Genomic DNA, 19,779 nt, shown 5'->3' with positions numbered 1-19,779 from the left:
AGGGAGGAAGACTGGGTGTGTGTGTGTGTGTGTGTGTGTGTGTGTGTGTAGGACGTCTGCTTCCTCCGGTCAGGACGGGGAAGGGGCGAGGCTGGAATCCCCACAGCTGCCGCCGCCGTCTGGGACACCAGATGTTTACTGCTGTGGTTCAAAACCTTCCACTTCACTGGCGCTGTTTGATGCAGCATGTTGATAACTTGTTACAAATAAGAAATGTCTGGATTTTAAGAGTTTCTTCCAAATGTTAAAATTTGTTTGCTTGAGAAAGTGTCAGCTGGCATTGGGAGTAATAGATTACTGTGAGGCTTCTGCTTATTATGGAGCAATTTGTCAGTAACTAAACATGTGTTATGAAAATACTAAATTTTTGAATGAGTTTATTAATTTTTAAGTTTGTTGTAGATTGAAACGGCTGCAGATCACATAACTTATGATGGCGAGCATGAGTCAAAGCTTTCATGTCACTGGTTTCCATTTTTTAAACTCCTGTTGACTGGAGGAGCATCAGCATGCGTGCACACACATACGCACACGCAGTTGGTGAAATAATCAATGAAAACCATTTATAAACCAAAGACAAGAATTCAAGATATTTTATTTCTCAACAAACATAATAAAAGTAAAACATTTTAATGTTTTAACAGAGAAAAGAAAAATCGGCCAACAAATGTTTCATGTTTTTGTAATACCACTTTCATCCATCGGGCGGCAGCAGTGAATGTTTTTAGCAGTGAATTCCAAAGAGCTCCAGCTTCTGTTGTGTTCACTGTTTATCCTGCAGGACAGACTCAGTGGTAAAAATTAGCAACAGCTAGCTAGTTAGCAGCCTCAGCACCACCACCACAACGCCATCAGAGGTGTAGCACAGTGTAGCTTTAAGGAAACGACAGAACCTGTGGTTACAGTTCCACCAGGAAGAGCTATGAACATTTTTATAAAATTGTAAACTGTACCTCTAAATGAAGAACATTGGATCAGCCACCAGACAGGAACGAATAAAACCTTAACAGTCAGAACAGAACGGCAAACTGTGAACCCTGTTTCTGCCCTCTGATTGGCCAAAACGCCCCAGTAAGGACACGCCCACTCTTCAGGATCTGGCTGGTCAACAGAACCCTTTCTAATGAAGACGATGGGCGGATTCCTGTTTTATGGCGGTTCGTTCAACACGACAGATTTCAAGAACCTCAGACCCTACTCAGATCTCAGGGAGCCCTTGAAAGGGGTCTCAGACCTTGGCTTTGGAACCACTCTAGTAAGGCACAAACCCTCTGCTGGTAAAGAGGCCTCAAACCTTCTCTGGTCATTAAATATTCAACAACCTGCAGGTAAACCCAGAAAACTCTGAAAGGAACGCAGTTTCCCTGCAGGAGAACAGGTTCAGGAGAGGCAGGAGTCCAGATGCTCGTTGATCTTTGACTCCTGAACTTTGACCTGGCACACGGGGCAGCTGACCATCAGGGAGGAGGAGGAGGAGGAGGAGGAGGAGGAGGAGGAGGAGGAGGCGGCGGCGGCAGGAGTGCTGATGGAGTCCCTGGATTGGCCGTCTGAAGCGCTGTGGAAGAAGTCGGAGACGTTGGCCTGGTCCCATGACCTCTTCCTGGAGGTGGACCCTCCAGCCTCCACCCCTGACGTGGCTCCGCCGGGCGAGTCCCTGAAGTACCTGGACTGCGTGGGTCCAGCCGGGCTGCTGGGGGGTTTACTGGGACTGAAGACCCGGGGGGGAGTCGTGGACCAGTCTTTAGCATCTGGCTGAGTAGCGGGGTTCCTGAAGAGCTCTGTGATGGACTTCTGCTTGGTTTTATCAGGACTAAACTTCACCTGAGGGGAGGAGACCTTTCTACTGATGGAGGAGTCCTTGGTGGCGCCGGGCTGACTCGTCGGGCTCCTGAAGAGTTCCTCGATAGACTTCTGCTGACTCCGATCTGCCGTCGCTCCAGAGCCTCTCTGGGCTTTGGGGATCTTCACTGGAGAACCGTTGATGTTGATGAACGCTGTGGTGTTCCCAACAGACGTCTTCATCGGTGGTCTTCCCCCTGAGGGGGAGGGGGAGGGGGAGGAGGAGGAGGAGGAGGAGGAGGAGGAGGAGGAGACGGTGGACGACGGCGTTCTGAAGGAAGGCGAGTTCCCTCCCAGAACAAAACCTTTCCCACTGAACGGCAGGACGTTCCTGATGTCCTGCGATCCAGAACCTGGAAGAGAAACGGAGCACATACTGAGGAGACGTTTCAGAAAGGTTTTCCATTCACAAAGTTTTGGAAACAACTTCTGTTTCCACGAAGCAGGAGAAACGCTGCAGTGAGCGTGTTGGTCCACTAGATGGTGCTGTTGGTTTGTTAAAAAAAGCCAAGTATTGTTCTTAAGGTAGAACATCTGTTCAATACAGCTGTAATGAGACATGAGCAGCTGTAAACAGCCGTTTCCACGGAGATGTACACAATAATACACACACACACACACACACACACACACACACACACACACACACACACACACACACACACAGTCACCTGTGGTAGAGGTCTTCCTTCCAGCCTTGTCTTTCTTCTCCTCCGTCTTGCCCTCCTCCTTCTTCTTGCCCTTCTTGCTGCTGTACCCTTCGGGCTCTTTGACCTTGGTGTAGCTTCCCCCGCAGGTGAGGCGGTGCTCCTCCCACCAGGGGTCCAGACGGGACGGGGCCCGGTTCATGGCCCTCTTCACCCAGCCGTAGTAGGGCCTGCGGGTCCTGCAGGGCCCGTCGCACCTCCACCAGTGCTGCCGGTAGACGTCCACCTCGTCGTGGAAGCTGTGGTAGATCTTGCGGGAGATGGCAGGAGACCCCGTCAGTTCCCGTTAACCCCAACCCCAGGCTCGAGGCTCAAACAGAGAAGCTCACCGTGATCCGGGTCCCGCTGGCCTGGTTGATCCGGTTCATGTGCTTGCAGAACTCGGGCCCGTGGCCGTCCCGGTCCCGGTTGTTCTGGGTCACAAACAGCAGCGCGTGGATCATCTCGTGGAGGAGTGTCTGCGGAGAAACAAACGGACTCGGTGAGCACATCCAGGCCAGCGGAGGTCAAAGGTCGAGGTCCGTCTCACCTCCACCAGGTCCTTCCTGGGCCGTAGCTTCAGCAGAGGCTCGCTGAGCCGGATGGAGCACAGACCACCTCGACCCTCGTACGAACACACTCCAGCACACCTGGAGGAGCGAGAGGAACCAGCAGGAGAGTCAGCTCAGGAGGAGGGGGGATATTCACAGTTCTGATCTAGGTCAGGAGGTCAAGCTTCTGGTTCTGGAGATTAAATCGGCGCGACTGAGAGGACAAGAGTTACTGGACACACACACACACACACACACACACACACTGAAAGAAACATAAATACAGACACACAAACACACTGATTTTATGAACTTTGACTAAAATTAGAAAAACATTCATGCTGAATACTCCAATTAGACGAAAGGCTCTCCATTACTGTAACTTCTGACAGCAGCAGCAGGAAAACTGTTCAAATTTCATTTAATAATAAACCACTGCAGCATCCACCTGACTCCGCACGCACCGCTCAGACCTGGATCATGAGCGGAGTTAGTCATTAATCACTGCGGGGACCTACAGGGTCATCCTGGGGCTCCACTTCACCTCCACCCCGCTCAGCTTCCCCCAGAAGAACCGCTGGTTGAACTCCAGGAACAGGGCTCGGACATCGGGGTTCGGGTCCAGCACTTCCCACGACTGGTCCACGATGGAGAGCGGCGGCTCGGCCTCCAGGATGCGGCCCGAGTCCCGGTCCTCCCGGTCCTCCCGGTCCTCCCGGTCCTCCCGGTCGAACTGCTCCTGCAGCCGGATGGCCAGCAGCAGGTCCTCGTCCATGTCTGTTCACGTTAGCTTCCTGAAGCTAGCAGGCTAACGTCAGTTCATTTTCACGGATTTCCCCATAAGAACCTTCACCCTCAGAAACTAGTAACTCCCTGTGTTCTGCGGAGTGTGGAAGCTCACTTTACCAGCTTAATTCACGCATTAATAGTCTAATTTTCACTATCTGGGCGACGTTAGTCTGAGTCCCACGTCCGCTATTCCAGTCGTCATTGATACAGATGACTTCCGGTCAAGATTTCAAAATAAAGTTATTTATGCAATATAATGGCTACTTCCGGTCAAATTGGAGCTTTTGTGTTTATTTGATTTATTTATTTTTGGTTATAAAAACACAAACACATATAAGTAAAAAATCTAGGAAAAGCAAAATGGTCAAACTCACCTGGACTGCGCTTCATTATGTTTTTTAAAAATATATTGTACTTGAAAAATAGTGCACTTTCAGATAAAAAGGAAATTTGAAAGTATTGTGGAATTAACCTTTGCCTCTTCTAGATTTAAATAATTTTCCTTTGGTATTAAGTTATTTTTTTGTCTATTCTGTCATGTTGTAGCGATAGTCTTACTTTAACTTTGAAACCTGACACTTTGAACCCAGCAGGAAGTCGCGCAATGGATTCTGGGGTATGAAGTTTTCTTTACGTAAACGAATGAAAACATTAAAAAGTAATCGAGATGACACAATTTACGTGTATAAAACTCAATAAAATTGCGTCTTTGTATCTTAAGGAAGCTGATAAGGAGTTTTAATTTTTTTCTTAAACGATCAAAACGTTTTATTCTCTCACGTGACGTCACGGTACTTGCGACTTCCGGTTTGCCAGCGGAGGAAACAACACACCAACTCTTCCTCCGTTTTATCTCCATTTCTCGTCTTATATCGTCGCGAAAACGATAGAAAAAATGTCGGAGACCGGGAGCAGACTCCGCAAGCTGCTGGAATCCCCCAACTTCGACCCGCAGAGCTACGTGAAGCACCTGTCCCAGCAGTCCGACGGGGACCGCGACCTGCAGGAGCACCGGCAGAAGGTCCAGAACCTGGCCGACGAGACGGCGCAGAACCTGAAGAAGAACGTCTACAAGAACTACCGGCAGTTCATCGAGACCGCCAAGGAGATCTCCTACCTGGAGAGCGAGATGTACCAGCTGAGCCACATCCTGACGGAGCAGAAGAGCATCATGGAGAGCATCACGCAGGGCCTGACGTCCACCGACAAGGACGAGACGTCCAAGGAGATGCAGGCGGCCTTCCCCAAGGAGACCGAGGAGCTGAAGCAGAGGACGCTCACCTCGCTGCTGGAGAAGGTGGACGGCGGCAAGAGCATCATGGACACGCCCGGGAGGCACCTGGTCTACAACGGGGACCTGGTGGAGTTCGACGTGGAGAACATGTCCCCCGTGCAGAAGGTCCACGCCTTCCTGATGAACGACTGCCTGCTGGTCGCCACCTGGCTGCCCAACCGGCGGGGCGCCGTCAAGTACAAGTACAACGCCCTGTACGAGCTGGAGAGCTTCGCCGTGGTCAACGTGAAGGACAACCCGCCCATGAAGGACATGTTCAAGATCCTCATGTTCCCTGACAGCCGCATCTTCCAGGCGGAGAACAGCAAGGTGAAGAAGGAGTGGCTGGAGATCCTGGACGAGACCAAGAAGAGCAAGGCGTCCAAGGACAAGAAGGCGGAGGAGGCGCCGCCGCCCGCCTCCCCCGCCCGGGCCGAGCCGTCCACCAACCCGTTCGACGTGGACGAGGACGAGGAGGCGCCGGCGTGCGGCGAGGAGAGCGTGGACCTGAGCCCGGAGTGGATCCAGGAGCTGCCGGAGGACCTGGACGTCTGCATCGCGCAGAGGGACTTCGAGGGCGCCGTGGACCTGCTGGACAAGCTCAACGAGCACCTGAGGGACCAGCCGGCCACCGCCGGCGTCAAGGAGCTGCGGGCGCGGGTGGAGGAGCGCGTCCGCCGCCTGACCGAGGTGCTGGTGTTCGAGCTGTCCCCCGACCGCTCGCTGCGCGGGGGGCCCAGGGCCACCCGGAGGGCCGTGTCCCAGCTCATCAGACTAGGTGCGCCGCCCATCCCTACACCCAACCATCCACACCGCAGGAAACAAACCCTCTGTCCAAGGCCGTCCACTGCCCCACCGTGACAGACCCACCCAGGCCTGGAGTCTTCTGACGGAGTTTTAACAAATTCATCTAATTGTGGGTTTAAATGTATGAATAGATCATGGATCCATAATAGAATTCATCCATATTTTACAATGAAATACAAAGTCTCAGATAAACTGAAAACATATTTTTGGATGGAGAGAACATGCAAACTCCACACAGGAGAATACTGTGAGCCCTGAACAGAAATCAAACCGCTGAGCCGTTAAACAAAAAGAGAAATAGACAAAGAATCTGATACAAATTCAGGAATTCAGTGTTAAAATAACCTAAATGAACACATTTATTCGAGTTTCATGTTCATTCGTTTCCATGGTGATACAGTCAGAGATTTCAAAAAGTGACCTTTACGCTGTTTCCATGGAAACAGGGTCTCAACATTTTCAAAAAGTTGCTTTTTCCTTCCATTACCATGGAGATGAAATCATATCATTTTCCAAAAGTTACTTTTTCCTTCCGTTACTATGGAGACGACGTCATATCATTTTCAAAAAGTAGCTTTTTTCCTCCGTTACTATGGAGACGAAGTCATATCATTTTCAAAATTTTCCACCAAATTCCCTAAAGCTGCCGTTCCAGTGGCTCTGAGCGCCGTTTCTCTGAACGGACCTCAGATGTTTGGTGTCCCTGGGTTCCAGGTCAGTCCACCAAGGCGTGCGAGCTGTTCCTGAGGAACCGGGAGGCCGCCGTGCACACCGCCATCCGCCAGCTGCGCATCGAGGGCGCCACGCTGCTCTACATCCACAAGCTGTGCAACATCTTCTTCACCAGCCTGCTGGAGACCGCCAAGGAGTTCCAGACCGACTTCGCCGGGAACAGCGGCTGCTACTCCGCCTTCGTGGTCTGGTCGCGCTCGGCCATGACCACCTTCGTGGACGCCTTCAGCAAGCAGGTAGGGAGGCGTGGCGAGGAGCGGGAACCTGCTAGCTGATAAGTAATGCTGGCCAAGCAAAATTCCAAGATGGCGGCCCCAAAATTCAAAATGTGTTCTTTCCTCAATAACTCAAAATGCATTGATTTTAAGCCCCATGAATGTATTGAAGTTAAATATAAAGTTGGGTCTTGCGGATAGTTTGGTGCCAAATAAATGTTTGCAGCCATTACGGTTCTTGAGATGCATCATATTGATACCTGTCCAGAGTCAGGAGAGCGAGATATTAGAGCCTGGTTCTACAGACGGTTCACTTCTGTACAGCTCAGTCTGGGCTTCAGTGTCCGCTCGTCTGGATAAACTGAGCCTTTATTAGAGCAGAGTTTAGTTTATTTATTTTATTAATCGATTCATCAGTTGATAGGGGTGGGACGAGACACAAATTCCACGAGACAAGATGTCTCACATGATTGAGTCCACGAGATCGAGACGAGACGAGATTTTAATGTTTACCTGATCAGCGATCTCCTCTTTCAAACCACGTTGCACAGACGACGCCATGGCTGCATTTGCACTTCATGCCACTAGGTGTGCTGTTTGCATGTTCAACCTTATTTTACACAGACACCACAGAGGAAGAAGCCGCTGCAGGCTCTCTCTGCATGTTGTGAGAAAAAGAGTGTGAGCCGGCAAGACGTGGTAAAATGTTCGTTGATGCGATGCAGCGTTTTCTCAATACAAGAGAAGAACTGAACGATCGTTTCTGCACATTTTATTTACGTCGTAGCAATTAAACTGTATCACAAGTAGTTTGTGTACTCAAAAGACCAAGATTCCTTGCGGATAGAACATGCGCAGAGCAGTACTTCATGTCCTTTTCGACCGGCTTTTTAAATATGAATATGAGCATATTTGGGTTTTTGCACGTGTTTACATGGCTGTGCGCCATGTAATGTATTATTCCGTCAATATTCCAGTTAAGGGGTCATTGCCTGCATGTAAACGTACTCAATATCGTCCAATGCATGGACGAGAAATCTTGCGGCATTTCGATCTCGCGAGACTTCGTGACACGAAATCCCGTCCCAGCCCTATCAGTTGATTATTTTTCCAAATAATTGATGAATCCGATTAAAAAAACACATATTTGCAATTTTTGCTTCTTTATTAAAAAATGGAAGATTTGGACTGACAGCAAATGAACAAACAAACAGATTCTGTTAAAATTCTGTTAAAATAGTTTTTAATATTAAACCTACATGCGACCCGGCCCCAGATAAGTGGTGGAAAATGGATGGATGGATGTATGTTTGTCAAATATGATGTTGGATATTTTCATGACTTGACCCCCCCCCCCCCCCCCCCCCCCCCCCCCCACCCCCCCGCTCTGTTGACTAAACGTATAAACCAGACAGTGCGACGAATCGATGAGGAAATTCATTTGTAACACTTTTAATAATCAATTTCAATCGATTTTGTTGATTTGTTGTTGCGGCCAGTTGAGTGTCCCAAATGCCGCCTGACAGCCGTCAGCTGGTGAAGCTGATTCACTTAACAACAATCAGTGCGTTTAAATTCAATGCATTTTGAGTGTTTAAGGAGTATGTACCAGATTTCATGCTTTTATCACAAAGAGAACGATTCTGCCTCCGCTATAATCACAACCTTGATTTGGAACAAGGTTTTAGATTTCTGTTTGAACTGTGTCCAAAAAGTGTCTTAGAAGGAGCTGAAACTGACCGACTGGTCTAAAATCCTTCAAATGGAGTTTAAATAGGTGAAAAAATCAAATAAAAATGTGCAGCTATAATTAAAACCTTTCAAAAAGTTTCAAACTCCCAGTTAAGAATAAAGTGGGGAAAAAAAGCAAAATCTGAACAGACTGAACCCAGAACTGGACAGAAATATCTTCAAGATTTGATTAAATTTGAGACAAAAATATGTGTAAATAAACATCTGGACATTCTTTCAACATGTTTATGGTGCTGTGAAAAAGTCATGTGACTTTTTTTTCGCCTTGAAGATCCAATACGCCAGGAAACTTTCCAAGAACCGTCCTGTAGTTCAGCCTCCACAGCAGCAGGCGGCGCTGCTGATTCCAATTAAAGCTGCCATGATGTTTATTTAAATCTTTATTCAAGGCATGGACAGGTGCGACCAACTCTCCGACTCAGAATCATTCGAATGCCAATTCCTACTCTGAAAGAGAAACAGACTAAATCAACACAACGAGGATCCAATATGGCCGCCTTAACTCCAATCAACAGCGTCTAGTAATTAAACCAAAATGTTTCAAGAACTGACAAACATCACAAGTTATCATCTTAAAAGCTGAAGCAGAAAATGAAAGAGTTGTAGATTTTTGACGGCTGTACCGCTGATGTTGGCGTGCTAGCCAGCTAGCTTAGCCCGTCCCGCCGTCTCCCGCAGGTGTTCGACAGTAAAGAGAGCCTGTCGACGGCGGCCGAGTGCGTGAAGGTGGCGAAGGAGCACTGCCAGCAGCTGACGGAGATCGGCCTGGACCTGACCTTCACGCTGCAGTCGCTGCTGGTCAAGGACGTGCGCGCCGCGCTGCTCAGCTACAAGGACGTGATCATCGAGGCCACCAAGCACCGCAACTCGGAGGAGATGTGGCGGCGGATGAACCTGATGACCCCCGAGGCGCTGCTCAAGCTCAAGGTGGGTCCGGCGGGGCGGAACGTTCTCACCTGCACTGAGGAAAGTTCCCTCTCACATTAAAATGTCCGTATTGTTTCTAATGTGATGATTTACATGTGAAAACACATTTTGTTTCAGAAAAGTTTCGGCTGACACGTTTTAGCTGTTATGTAAAATTAGCATTTCCAGGGACTCTGATCGCCGTTGTCATGGAAACGGACTCCTGAAAAACAACAAAAGTTTTCTGTTTTCAGTTTAAAAGGTTGATGAGTTCCTTTGAGAGAATCGAACTAATGTACAGAAATGTTACGATAAATTTATAGCGTAGTTAGCATTTATGCTAAGAGCTTTAGCTTTCGGCTAGCATGTTCTTTCATAGTTTACTGAACTGATTTCCTAAAACTTCTCATTTCTCTTCAACTTCTGGTGAAGCTATTTCAAGCAATGTTTCACTCTGCCAGCTGGGATTAGCATAGCGCTTTTCATGCTAGCATGGATAAGCAAATGACTCATGCTGGCATGGATTAGCATAGCACTGTCATACTAGCATGGATTAGCATAGCACTGTCATGCTATCTTGGATAAGCATAGCACTTTTCATGCTAGCATGGATTAGTATAGCACTGTCATGCTAGTTTGGGTAACGTGGATTAGCACTGTCATGCTAGCTTGGGTAATGTGGATTACCGTAGCACTGTCATGCTAGCTTGGATCAGCATAGTGTTGTCATGCTAGCATATTGCTGTTGGGCTATCGTGGATTAGCATATCGCTGTTAAGACAACATGGATTAGCATTGCTCTGTCATGCTATTAGCATATTGCTGTTAGAGTAGCATGCATTAGCATATCGCTGTTATGCTATCATGGATTAGCATATTGCTGTTTCACCAGCGTGGATTAGTATATTGCTGTTACACGTGTATGGATTAGCATTTCACTGTCATGCTAGCATGGATTAATATATCGCTATGCTAGCCTGTAACCCCCCCTCGGTGTGGATGAAGTGTGTTTCCTCTCTGGATCAGCCTCTGGGTCTCACCCACAGCCGCTCGTTTCCTCTCTGGCAGGACGAGATGCGCGGCTGCGGCGTGGCGTTCGACCAGTACACGGGCGACGACTGCTGGGTGAACCTGAGCTACACGGTGGTGGCGTTCACCAAGCAGCTGCTGAGCTTCCTGGAGGAGGGCCTGAAGCTGTACCTGCCCGAGCTGCACATGGTGCTGCTGGAGAGCCTGCGGGAGATCGTGCTGGCCGCCGTGCAGCACGTGGACTACTCCCTGCGCTGCGAGCAGGACCCCGAGAAGAAGCGCTTCATCGCGCAGAACGCCTCCTTCCTGCACGACACCGTGCTGCTGGTGGTGGAGCGCCGCTTCGAGGAGGGCGTGGGCAAGCCGGCCAAGCAGCTGCAGGACCTGAGGAAGAGCAGCCGGCCGGTCAGGGTCAACCCGGAGAGCACCACCTCCGTGGTGTGAGGCCTAGACTGTTGGTTTCAACACAAATGGGAGGAGCTCCTCCCTCATCACTTCTCTCTCCAGTGCCTGAACACATTTCCTACTTGCTAATGCCAACTAACCTAGTTAGTAGCATTGTTTTTTCTGACTCGCACTCCCTACTAATTAGCATAATTGGCATAAAATGGTTATATGGTAAAGAAATGACGTCAACTGAACTAGTTACTGACAACGTTTTCACTTACTTTACCCCCAAAATAGATCATCTGTGGGGCTCGTAGGTCAGAAAGTTGGTACCAACTATTTCATTTCCCCCCCCTCTTATCGGTTAGGGTTCTAAGAAATAAAAGTTGGTTGTAGATACTTTAGTTGACATAAAAGGAAGAAAATTGTTTTCAACAGTTTCATGTTAACTAAACTAGTTACTGTCAACGTTTTTCTTCCTAGCCCCCAAAAACCAGACAATCTAAGGGGTTAGTAAGTAAAAATGTTGGCACTAAATGGTTTTGTTGACATTAAATAGTTAAAAAAAAAAGTCTTTCTTTCTTTTTTTGTCAACTAGCCCAGTTAGTACCTTGGTTTTTTCTTACTTACCTCACCAGTTGGGGAAGGAACAAAATAAAAATGGGTGCTAACTAGTTTAGTTACATTAAAATTAACAAGAAACATCAACTAAACTAGTCATTCACGACTTTTTCCACTTACTAGCCCCCAAAAATGGACAGTCTGGGAGGTTGGTAAATCAAAAAGTTGGGACTAACTTAACTTCAATAAATGATTCCCTCTCATAAAGGTTTCTTTCCTTCATTTCTGACTAAGCACCAGACTGTCTCGATTGGGGTGGTAAGACACAAAAATAGGTACTAACTAGGTTAGTTTACTTTAAAAGGAAGAAATAAAAGTTTTGTTTTTCGAATTTAATGTCAGCTAAACTAGTTACTGCCAACTTTCTGACTTACTCGTCCCCCAGATTGTCTATATCGGGGGACTAGTTAGTGAAAAAGTCGGCATAATTTCTTAATTTTAATGTCAACTAACCTAGTCAGTACTGTTTTTTTTTCTCTTACTTGCTCCCCTACCCAGATCGTCTATCAATTGGGGTAGTGAGAAACAAGAACTGGTACTAACTAGGTTAGTTGACATTTAGAAATTGATTGATTCAAATCAAATTAAGAAACGATTCCCTCTAGTGAAGGTTTCTCCCGTTTCATGTCAACTAAACTAGTTAATACCAACTTTTAACTTACTACTCTAGTACCCTTACTACCTAGTAAGTCAAACAGCTGGTACTAACTAGTCAGTTAAACTAGTTAGTACCGTCTTCTGGTGTCACTGCCCCCTCAGATTAAAGCAGCTGACAGTTTCTCGTTGACTTTCACTAACCGGACCCCCTCGGAGGCCGAATGTTTCGCTCGCCCAGACCTCCAAAGGGGTCCCAGACCACGGGTTGATCACCGTCCTTCAGAATAAAAGCAGCCGGCTCTTAACGACCACAGACCGCAGAGCCGCCTGGAAAGGTTGTATATTTGTAAATAACATGGACATGGTTTTAATGGACGACTGAAATGAACTGAAAATAAACCAATAAAGATCTTTACGATTAAAATTCATTTATTCATTTATTTGGTAAATAAGGATAGTTGTAAGAAATGAGGTTTCTCTCGCTGCTGATTTTAACACAGACGGTTTTTATTCAATTGATTTGTGTCACTTTGTTTCAATTGAAGTGGTTCATGTCAGGGAAATTTATTTTTTTAGCCTTAAAAAGAAGTCTTAATGTTTTTTTTTTTTCCTTTTTAACTATTTATAGAACATTTTGAAGATTTTAGACGGAGTGATGAACGGCACAAGGTGTAGAAATGTAGAATCAGCATTGGAACATCAACCCTCTTCCCACCCACAGGCCAATTCTAATAAATGAATAAAAATGCATTTTAAAAATAGATAAAACGAGGGTGAATCAATAATTTCATGCTTCAGTTTTCCAGCTCAGAGGAAAAGTAGTTTTTCCTCTTACTCTGATGTTTATTGATGAACTGAAGCAGGAGAGTCTCCAGTCCAACATGAGCAGACATGATTTTTCTTTGATGGATCTTTGACGTTTCAATCTGTGGAAAGAAACCAGCTGTGCGACTGTGCCGCTGAACACACACTTCAGGAAGAACACACACCGTCAGCGCAGGATGGAGGGTTGGTTTGTTAAAGTGACGGTGTAGCAGAATCCCGACAGGCCGCCGGTGAGACGAGGACAGTGAAGAATGAAGACGCTGCTCCTGGATCGGTGTAGAAGTGAACCAGGTTAAGTTACCGTGGTGATTTATCATTGAAGTAAAACAGTGTAAGTGACCATGGCGATTTATCCTGGATAAAGTGCACCAGTATAAGTTGCATGGTGATTTATCACTGAAGAACTGAACCAGTGTACGTTGCCATGGTGATTTATCCTGAATGAAGTGAACCAGTGTACGTTACCGTGGTGATTTATCACTGAAGAAGTGAACCAGTGTACGTTGTCATGGTGATTTATCCTGAATGAAGTGAACCAGTGTACGTTACCATGGTGATTTATCACTGAAGAACTGAACCAGTGTACGTTGCCATGGTGATTTATCCTGAATGAAGTGAACCAGTGTACGTTACCGTGGTGATTTACTGTTGAAGAAGTGATCCAGTGTAAGACTGACCTTGCATCATAGGATGGACAGCCAGAGTTAACCCCTGAAGTTACCCCGATACAGTAATTGTGAGGGAGAGAGTGACAATAATAGTTATTATTGTCATTATTATTGTTGTCTTTGTTAATATTGGCATTGTCACCTTCTTTATGATTGTTGTTGTCTCTGTTGTTCCTACCATTGTCACTGTTGTCGTTTTCTCCTTTGTCGTTCTCACTGTTATTGTTTTTGAAATTATTGTTGTCTCTGTTGTCTTTGCTGTTGTCATTGTCTTTCCAATCGTTGTGATTGTTTTTTTATGACATTATTGTTGTGGCTTGTGTTGTTGTCTTTGTTGTTATTGTCTTTGATGTTGTTGACGTTGATATTGTTGTTGTTGTTTCTGTTGTCTTTGTCATCACTGTTGTCCTCATTTTGGTCATTTTTGCATGATGTATTGTGGCTGTTGTCGACGTCTTTGATATTATTGTCATTGTTCTTGACATTGTTGCGATACCACAGTTGCTGTTATTGTCTTTTTTATTGTTATCATCATTGTTGTCACTGTAAATATTCTTATCTTTATTTTGTGTAGCACATTTTAAACTTTTAATTTACTAAATTTACAAATCCGCTAAAATGGAACAATTTTTTCAATCAATCAACCCTAAAAATGTACAAAAGTCTGTAATAATAATAATAATAATAATAATAATAATAATAATAATGCATTTAAATGAATTTAATGTGACTTTAAGCTTTCAGTGTGTTTATGTAGAGCCTCAGGCCTCTGGACCACCGAGGGTTAAGCAGCCTCCCCTCTCCGCTCTGCGCATGCGCGCCGCTCCGCCGGAGCTGTCCTCCTCAGTCGGTGCTGAAGCGTCTGGAGCGGACGGAGCTTCTCCCGCCGGTAAACACCGACACACCGGAGCCATGGAGGAGGAGCTGAAGTGCCCCGTGTGCGGCTCCCTCTTCAGGGAGCCCATCCTGCTGCCCTGCTCCCACAACGTGTGCCTGGCGTGCGCGCGGAACATCACGGTGCAGACCCCGGAGGGCGAGCCGCCGGTGCAGAGCCGCGCGTCCGGCAGCTCCGACTACGACTACCTGGACATGGACAAGATGAGCCTGTACAGCGAGACGGACAGCGGCTACGGCTCCTACACGCCGTGCCAGATCAAGTCCCCGAACGGGGTGCGGGTCTTCCCGCCCGCCGCCCCGCACCCGCACGCGCACCCGCACCGGCACTGCTCGCTCACCTGCCCGCTGTGCCACCGCAGCGTGTCGCTGGACGAGCGGGGGCTGCGCGGCTTCCCGCGGAACCGGCTGCTGGAGGCCATCGTGTCCCGGTACCAGCAGAACCGAGCCGCCGCCGCCGCCGCCGCCGCCGCCTCCGCTTCGTCCTCCTCCTCCACATCCTCCGCCGCCTCCTCCTCCGCCTCCTCCTCCGCGGTCAAGTGCCAGCTGTGCGACCGCAACCCGGTGGACGCGACGGTGATGTGCGAGCAGTGCGACGTGTACTACTGCAGCGCGTGCCAGCAGCGGTGCCACCCGTCCCGGGGCCCGCTGGCCAAGCACCGCCTGGTGGCCCCTCCGGGCCAGGCGGCCGGGGGCAGCGGGGGAGGAGGAGGCGGCGGAGGGGGTGGAGGAGGTGGAGGAGGAGGAGGAGGAGGAGGAGGAGGAGGGGGGGGACAGGTGCCCCCCGCCACCGCGCGGAAGCCCGCGACGTGTCTGGACCACGAGGCGGAGAACTTCAGCATGTACTGCTGCAGCTGCAGGGCGCCCGTCTGCATGAAGTGTCTGGAGGAGGGCCGGCACGCGAAGCATGACGTCAAGACGCTGCCCATGATGTGGAAGCAGCACAAGGTGGGACACACACACACACACACACACACACACACACACACACACACACACACACACACACACACACACACACACACACACACACACATACACAGTCATCAACACATACATGAGTACACACTGATCAGTACACACACATCAATAAACACACATGCACTCATTAACACACACACACACACACACACACTCATTAACATATGCACAGACTCATCAATAGACACACACACACACACACACACACACACTCATTACCGCACACACTCTCTTTAATACACATCAATACACAGTTACACACCAAACATTACTGGACACACACTCATTAATACACACACACACACACACACACACACACACACACACACACACACACACACACACACACACATTAATACAGAGTCATTAATATACACACTCATCAATATATCAACACACACACATTACTACAAACTCATTAAAACACACCACACATTAACACACACACACACACACACTATACACTCTAATATACACACATTACTACACACACATGCACATTACTACACACTCATTATTACGCAACACTTATTAACACAAACATACACACCATCCTCATTACCACACACACACACACACACACAACACCTAAATGTGTTCCATTGTAGCCCCTGCTATTAGCGGCAGACTGTTGCCATGGTAACCGATGCTCCTTGACTACAGGTTATGATGTTACTTTAACACTCGGGCTCCAGGCGGTCGACCCTGCAGGCGTTCTCCCTTCAGCTCTGACTGAAGGCCTGGCACGGTGCAGCAGCGGTTTGCACTGTCGCCTCACAGCCAAAGGCCCCGGTTTGAATCCCTGCATTTGACCTGCGACCTTTAACACCCTGAACTGTTGTTGTTGTTGTTGTAGCTTTAGCCAGTGCAGCCTAACTTTGCCGGCAAGCTGAATTCTCGCGGTATTTGTTCACACACCACGAAGAATCCATCTTGCACCGCTCGGGCTCATGCGCTCGGGCTCGGACTTTTTTCGGTCGGACCAATCACGCGTCGTTTAGGGCGGGACATGAAGCTTTGATGAAAGCAGGAAGTGAAGGACTGCTAATAATATTAGCATGGCTAGCGAAAACAATGGATGTCCCGACAGCGATTCAATCTGTTTTGGATGAATCCTCTATTGCGTCTTTGAAAAATGACCAGCAAGAGGTTTTTCTTCGCGGTGATTGGCTGAAACCAAACATGGTTAGGCGGCGCACTGTGTCCTTCCATCCAATAAACGCAAAGAGTTCTACAGCAAGTCCCTCCTTCCCTGACCGGATTTACCCAGTGAAATCCCAGATTGACATGTGAAGCAGTTCGTTGCTGCACATGTGAATCTGGCTTTTGCCAAGTTAAGTAAAACCATTTTAGCTCATTTTATTTGAAGTCTTTAGAAGCTCAAGTTTTGTTTCAAAGGCTGAATCGTTCATTTTGAGCGGTATTAGTTCTTTCACGTTTTGATCACTGTTGTCCTTTTTTATACATTTTAAATTTGAATCAATTCTTAGCTGTTCAACTTCTGATGATTTCAGCTGTTTTCACCATTTTAGGATTTTCAGTGTAATTTCAGCCAATTTTTGAGACATTTCTTTTGTTTTCGACGTCACTGTTTTAGCTAGTGTAATCATTCTCAGTGTTTTAGCTGCTTTAGGTGTTTTGCATTTGGCTATTTTGAGTAATTTATCCATTTTGAATATTTTAGCATTTATTTCTTTTAGCTGAGTTTTCTCTTTTTGTCTGTTATTCAAAATGAAAGTCACATTTATGGTGAATTATCAGATTTAGTTTCAGGTCCATACTGAAGAGGCTGAGGAGCCGTCGGTCGGATGTTTGTGCTCGTTTCTCCGTTCGGTCTGCAGGGACAAAGATTTGGCTGAAATCTGCTGATTGCGCTGCACGTTTCCATTCTGCTGCCAAAAACCCAAAAAGAAAAACCCCTCCTGCCTCTTTCATCAGCGCGTGATTAAAGTGATTTATCATTTAATTCATTTTTTTAATGACTCTCTCATCCATTTTAAGGATGAGCCTGCTGCGGGTGGAGGGGAGGGGGAGGGGTGGAGGTTGACTTGGGGTCATCTCAAGTTCATTCCTGACAGATTTCAGTGTGAGCAGACTGATAAAACGCCTCCCTGTCCTGGTTCCTCTGCATTATTTCAGGATTCCCCGGCAGTCTCGGGGTTCAGGTTCCACGGCTCGGACGCCGTGTGCCGGGAACGTGGCGAGACTACGGTGGGAAAACGCTTCTGGGGACTGAAGATGAAATTTCAGGGGAATCTGGAGGCTCAAGAGGCACCAGGATTATTTTTATTTAGACAATACAGCGGTTCGTAAGTGAATGCAGGAAGGGTTTGAAGGGAAAATGCAAAAATTTGCAAGTCTAGTACGGCTAACATGGTGGAGCTTTTCAAAAAGGCTCCAAATCCATCTCCTTGGAAACGGGGGTGAAGCACAAATTTATGAAAACGAATGTTTCAGTGGAAACGATGAAAATGCAACTTTTTGAAAACGCTCAGTCTCCACGGAAACGAGGGAAAGGGCAGTTTTCCTTCGACGCTTCGACGTCTGTCGAAAATGAGACTTTCTGGAAACGTTCGGTACCCGTCTCCATGGCGACGGTGTAAACACTGCTGCTGCTGCTACAGTCATTCTGCACAACAACAAGGTCTTCCTCCAGAGGGTCAGGAATCCATTGTTCATGTTCAGAGCTCCACCTAGTGGCCTGGTCTCAGAACTACATCTCTTTCAATACGTCGCAGTGTAAACCTGAAACTTTTCAGAAACGCTCCATTTCCTCTGGAAACGTCGTCCTGAAAGCCGTCTTCTTTCCCGCCGTCCTCAAACTGGGTCATCTCCGCTAATCTTTCGCTCCATTTTATTTTGGAAAATCTGAAGCCTCCAGTGGCTTCGCTCATCGTTCATCCCCCCTTTCTTTTCTTTCCTTTGCATCCGAGCTTCTTCTTCTCTTTCACCTTCTGTAGATCGTCCAACCAACCCCCCTCTCCAACCCCCCCTCCCCCACCTCCTGTCCCATAAATGGGCCGTGAAAATCCCATCAGAGTCTGGGAGTGAGAGGCGTCGATAAGTAATGAGCGGCGCATGAATAAGAGATGGCCGTCACTTAGTTAATACGCTGTCCTTCACATTTTCTCTTTTCATTCTGGTGTGTGTGTGTGTGTGTGTGTGTGTGTTGGGGGGTGGGCTGCTCTCCTCCCTCCTCTCCAGCAGGACACAAACATCCTCTCAGCTTCTGAGAGGTTTTTCCTGAACAGCCTCCCACTGACATCTTCACAGTTGCCTTTTAATTTGGCGGATCGCTCAGTTCTTCTTTTTCTTCTTCTTTTTTTTCTTCCCTCTTCATCTTTTTTTGTTCTGGTGTTTGAATCCAACCCTGAATATTTCTCTGTGTTTTCCAGAGGTTTTTGCAAAACCTTCTCTGGCCGAGGCAGGACCCTGTCAGAGGCGAACGTCAGGCTGACTTTGGTTCGCAGCCTTTCGCTTGAGGCTGCTTGTGATCCTTCAAAATAAAATAAATTAGGCACCATTGTTTCATGTACCAGTGAAAGAAAAACAAACAGACGATGACACAACACATGAGTCGACATGTAGACTATTAGAAGCAGGGATGTCAAACATGAGGTCCGTGGGCCAAAGCGGGCCCACAAGAGGCTCTAATCGGGTCAAACCACCAAGCCATCTGTGAAAGTTTCTTAAGAGTAGCAGACATAACACGACACTGATCTGCCATGACAGCTAGCTGACTAGCGTCAGCCTTAAAGCCATGCGGTTTGTAAAATCTCCCATAATGCAACAGCAAAAAATCTTTAATTTAATTTCATGAACTTGGCTTTATGTTGAGATTGTTGTCATTTCCAGGACTAACTTCATGAGCATTTAATCACTTTATACACCTTATACAATCGTCGCCATGGAAACGGGGCCTCAGTGCCCCCTCGGGGCGTGCGTGGCTTCAGCCGCCCGCTTCAGTCTCATTTACAGGCGGAAGCTCCTTCAACCACAAATGGAGTGTGTGAGTGACAGCAAGGCGCCTTCGGGTCAGATCAATAACTCGGCTCCGTTTGGGGTTCTTGACCCTGACGGGCCACCGTAGCTCCCGCTCAGCAGCCATGACTGGCTGGCAGAAAATGAACACATGATTCAAGTGTCAATATTTTCAGACTGTTTCGTGTCTTTTTGATCATATAAATTATATGCAGTGGAGATGTTTGGATTACACACATGCGCGCG

The 19,779-nt window shown here is 47.4% G+C and overlaps 3 protein-coding genes across 4 annotated transcripts in view; 2 read left to right on the top strand and 1 right to left on the bottom strand.

Annotated features, from left to right (window-relative positions):
* Nucleotides 1-578: 578 nt before the first annotated feature.
* sprtn (SprT-like N-terminal domain) lies at nucleotides 579-4,059 on the bottom strand. Its single transcript, XM_030110109.1, has 5 exons — nucleotides 3,595-4,059; nucleotides 3,076-3,175; nucleotides 2,876-3,004; nucleotides 2,511-2,796; nucleotides 579-2,192 (listed from the first exon to the last, which is right to left on the bottom strand). Exons 1-5 carry the CDS (start codon nucleotides 3,849-3,851, stop codon nucleotides 1,381-1,383), a joined length of 1,584 nt encoding a protein of 527 aa, XP_029965969.1. The 5' UTR covers nucleotides 3,852-4,059; the 3' UTR covers nucleotides 579-1,380.
* A 621-nt stretch (nucleotides 4,060-4,680) lies between these two features.
* On the top strand, nucleotides 4,681-11,853 carry exoc8 (exocyst complex component 8). Its single transcript, XM_030110422.1, has 4 exons — nucleotides 4,681-5,916; nucleotides 6,660-6,913; nucleotides 9,323-9,571; nucleotides 10,619-11,853. Exons 1-4 carry the CDS (start codon nucleotides 4,761-4,763, stop codon nucleotides 11,021-11,023), a joined length of 2,064 nt encoding a protein of 687 aa, XP_029966282.1. The 5' UTR covers nucleotides 4,681-4,760; the 3' UTR covers nucleotides 11,024-11,853.
* A 2,660-nt stretch (nucleotides 11,854-14,513) lies between these two features.
* trim67 (tripartite motif containing 67) overlaps nucleotides 14,514-19,779 on the top strand; it is a 33,227-nt gene continuing 27,961 nt past the window's right edge. For both annotated transcript variants that reach the window (XM_030110116.1, XM_030110117.1), the window contains exon 1: nucleotides 14,514-15,519. In XM_030110116.1, coding sequence (XP_029965976.1) covers nucleotides 14,590-15,519 — 930 coding nt within the window. In that variant the 5' untranslated portion in view covers nucleotides 14,514-14,589. The remainder of the gene's footprint in view (nucleotides 15,520-19,779) is intronic.

This window comes from Salarias fasciatus, chromosome 15 (assembly GCF_902148845.1).
Source record: "Salarias fasciatus chromosome 15, fSalaFa1.1, whole genome shotgun sequence".
NCBI classification, from domain to species: domain Eukaryota; kingdom Metazoa; phylum Chordata; class Actinopteri; order Blenniiformes; family Blenniidae; genus Salarias; species Salarias fasciatus.
The sequence above is the reverse complement of the archived record's forward strand: the minus strand, read 5'-3'. Positions and strand labels throughout refer to the sequence as shown.

What these genes read in the sequence shown, in the direction of transcription:
- sprtn (XM_030110109.1), bottom strand. Translation starts at nt 3,851, where the DNA reads ATGGACGAGGACCTGCTGCTGGCCATCCGGCTGCAGGAGCAGTTCGAC. An exon ending in CCAGCGGGACCCGGATCACG is followed by an intron (nt 2,797 to 2,875) that starts GTGAGCTTCTCT and finishes ATCTCCCGCAAG; the next exon opens with ATCTACCACAGCTTCCACGA. An exon ending in AAGGAAGACCTCTACCACAG is followed by an intron (nt 2,193 to 2,510) that starts GTGACTGTGTGT and finishes TTTCTCTTCCAG; the next exon opens with GTTCTGGATCGCAGGACATC.
- exoc8 (XM_030110422.1), top strand. Translation starts at nt 4,761, where the DNA reads ATGTCGGAGACCGGGAGCAGACTCCGCAAGCTGCTGGAATCCCCCAAC. An exon ending in TGGACGCCTTCAGCAAGCAG is followed by an intron (nt 6,914 to 9,322) that starts GTAGGGAGGCGT and finishes CGTCTCCCGCAG; the next exon opens with GTGTTCGACAGTAAAGAGAG. An exon ending in AGGCGCTGCTCAAGCTCAAG is followed by an intron (nt 9,572 to 10,618) that starts GTGGGTCCGGCG and finishes CCTCTCTGGCAG; the next exon opens with GACGAGATGCGCGGCTGCGG.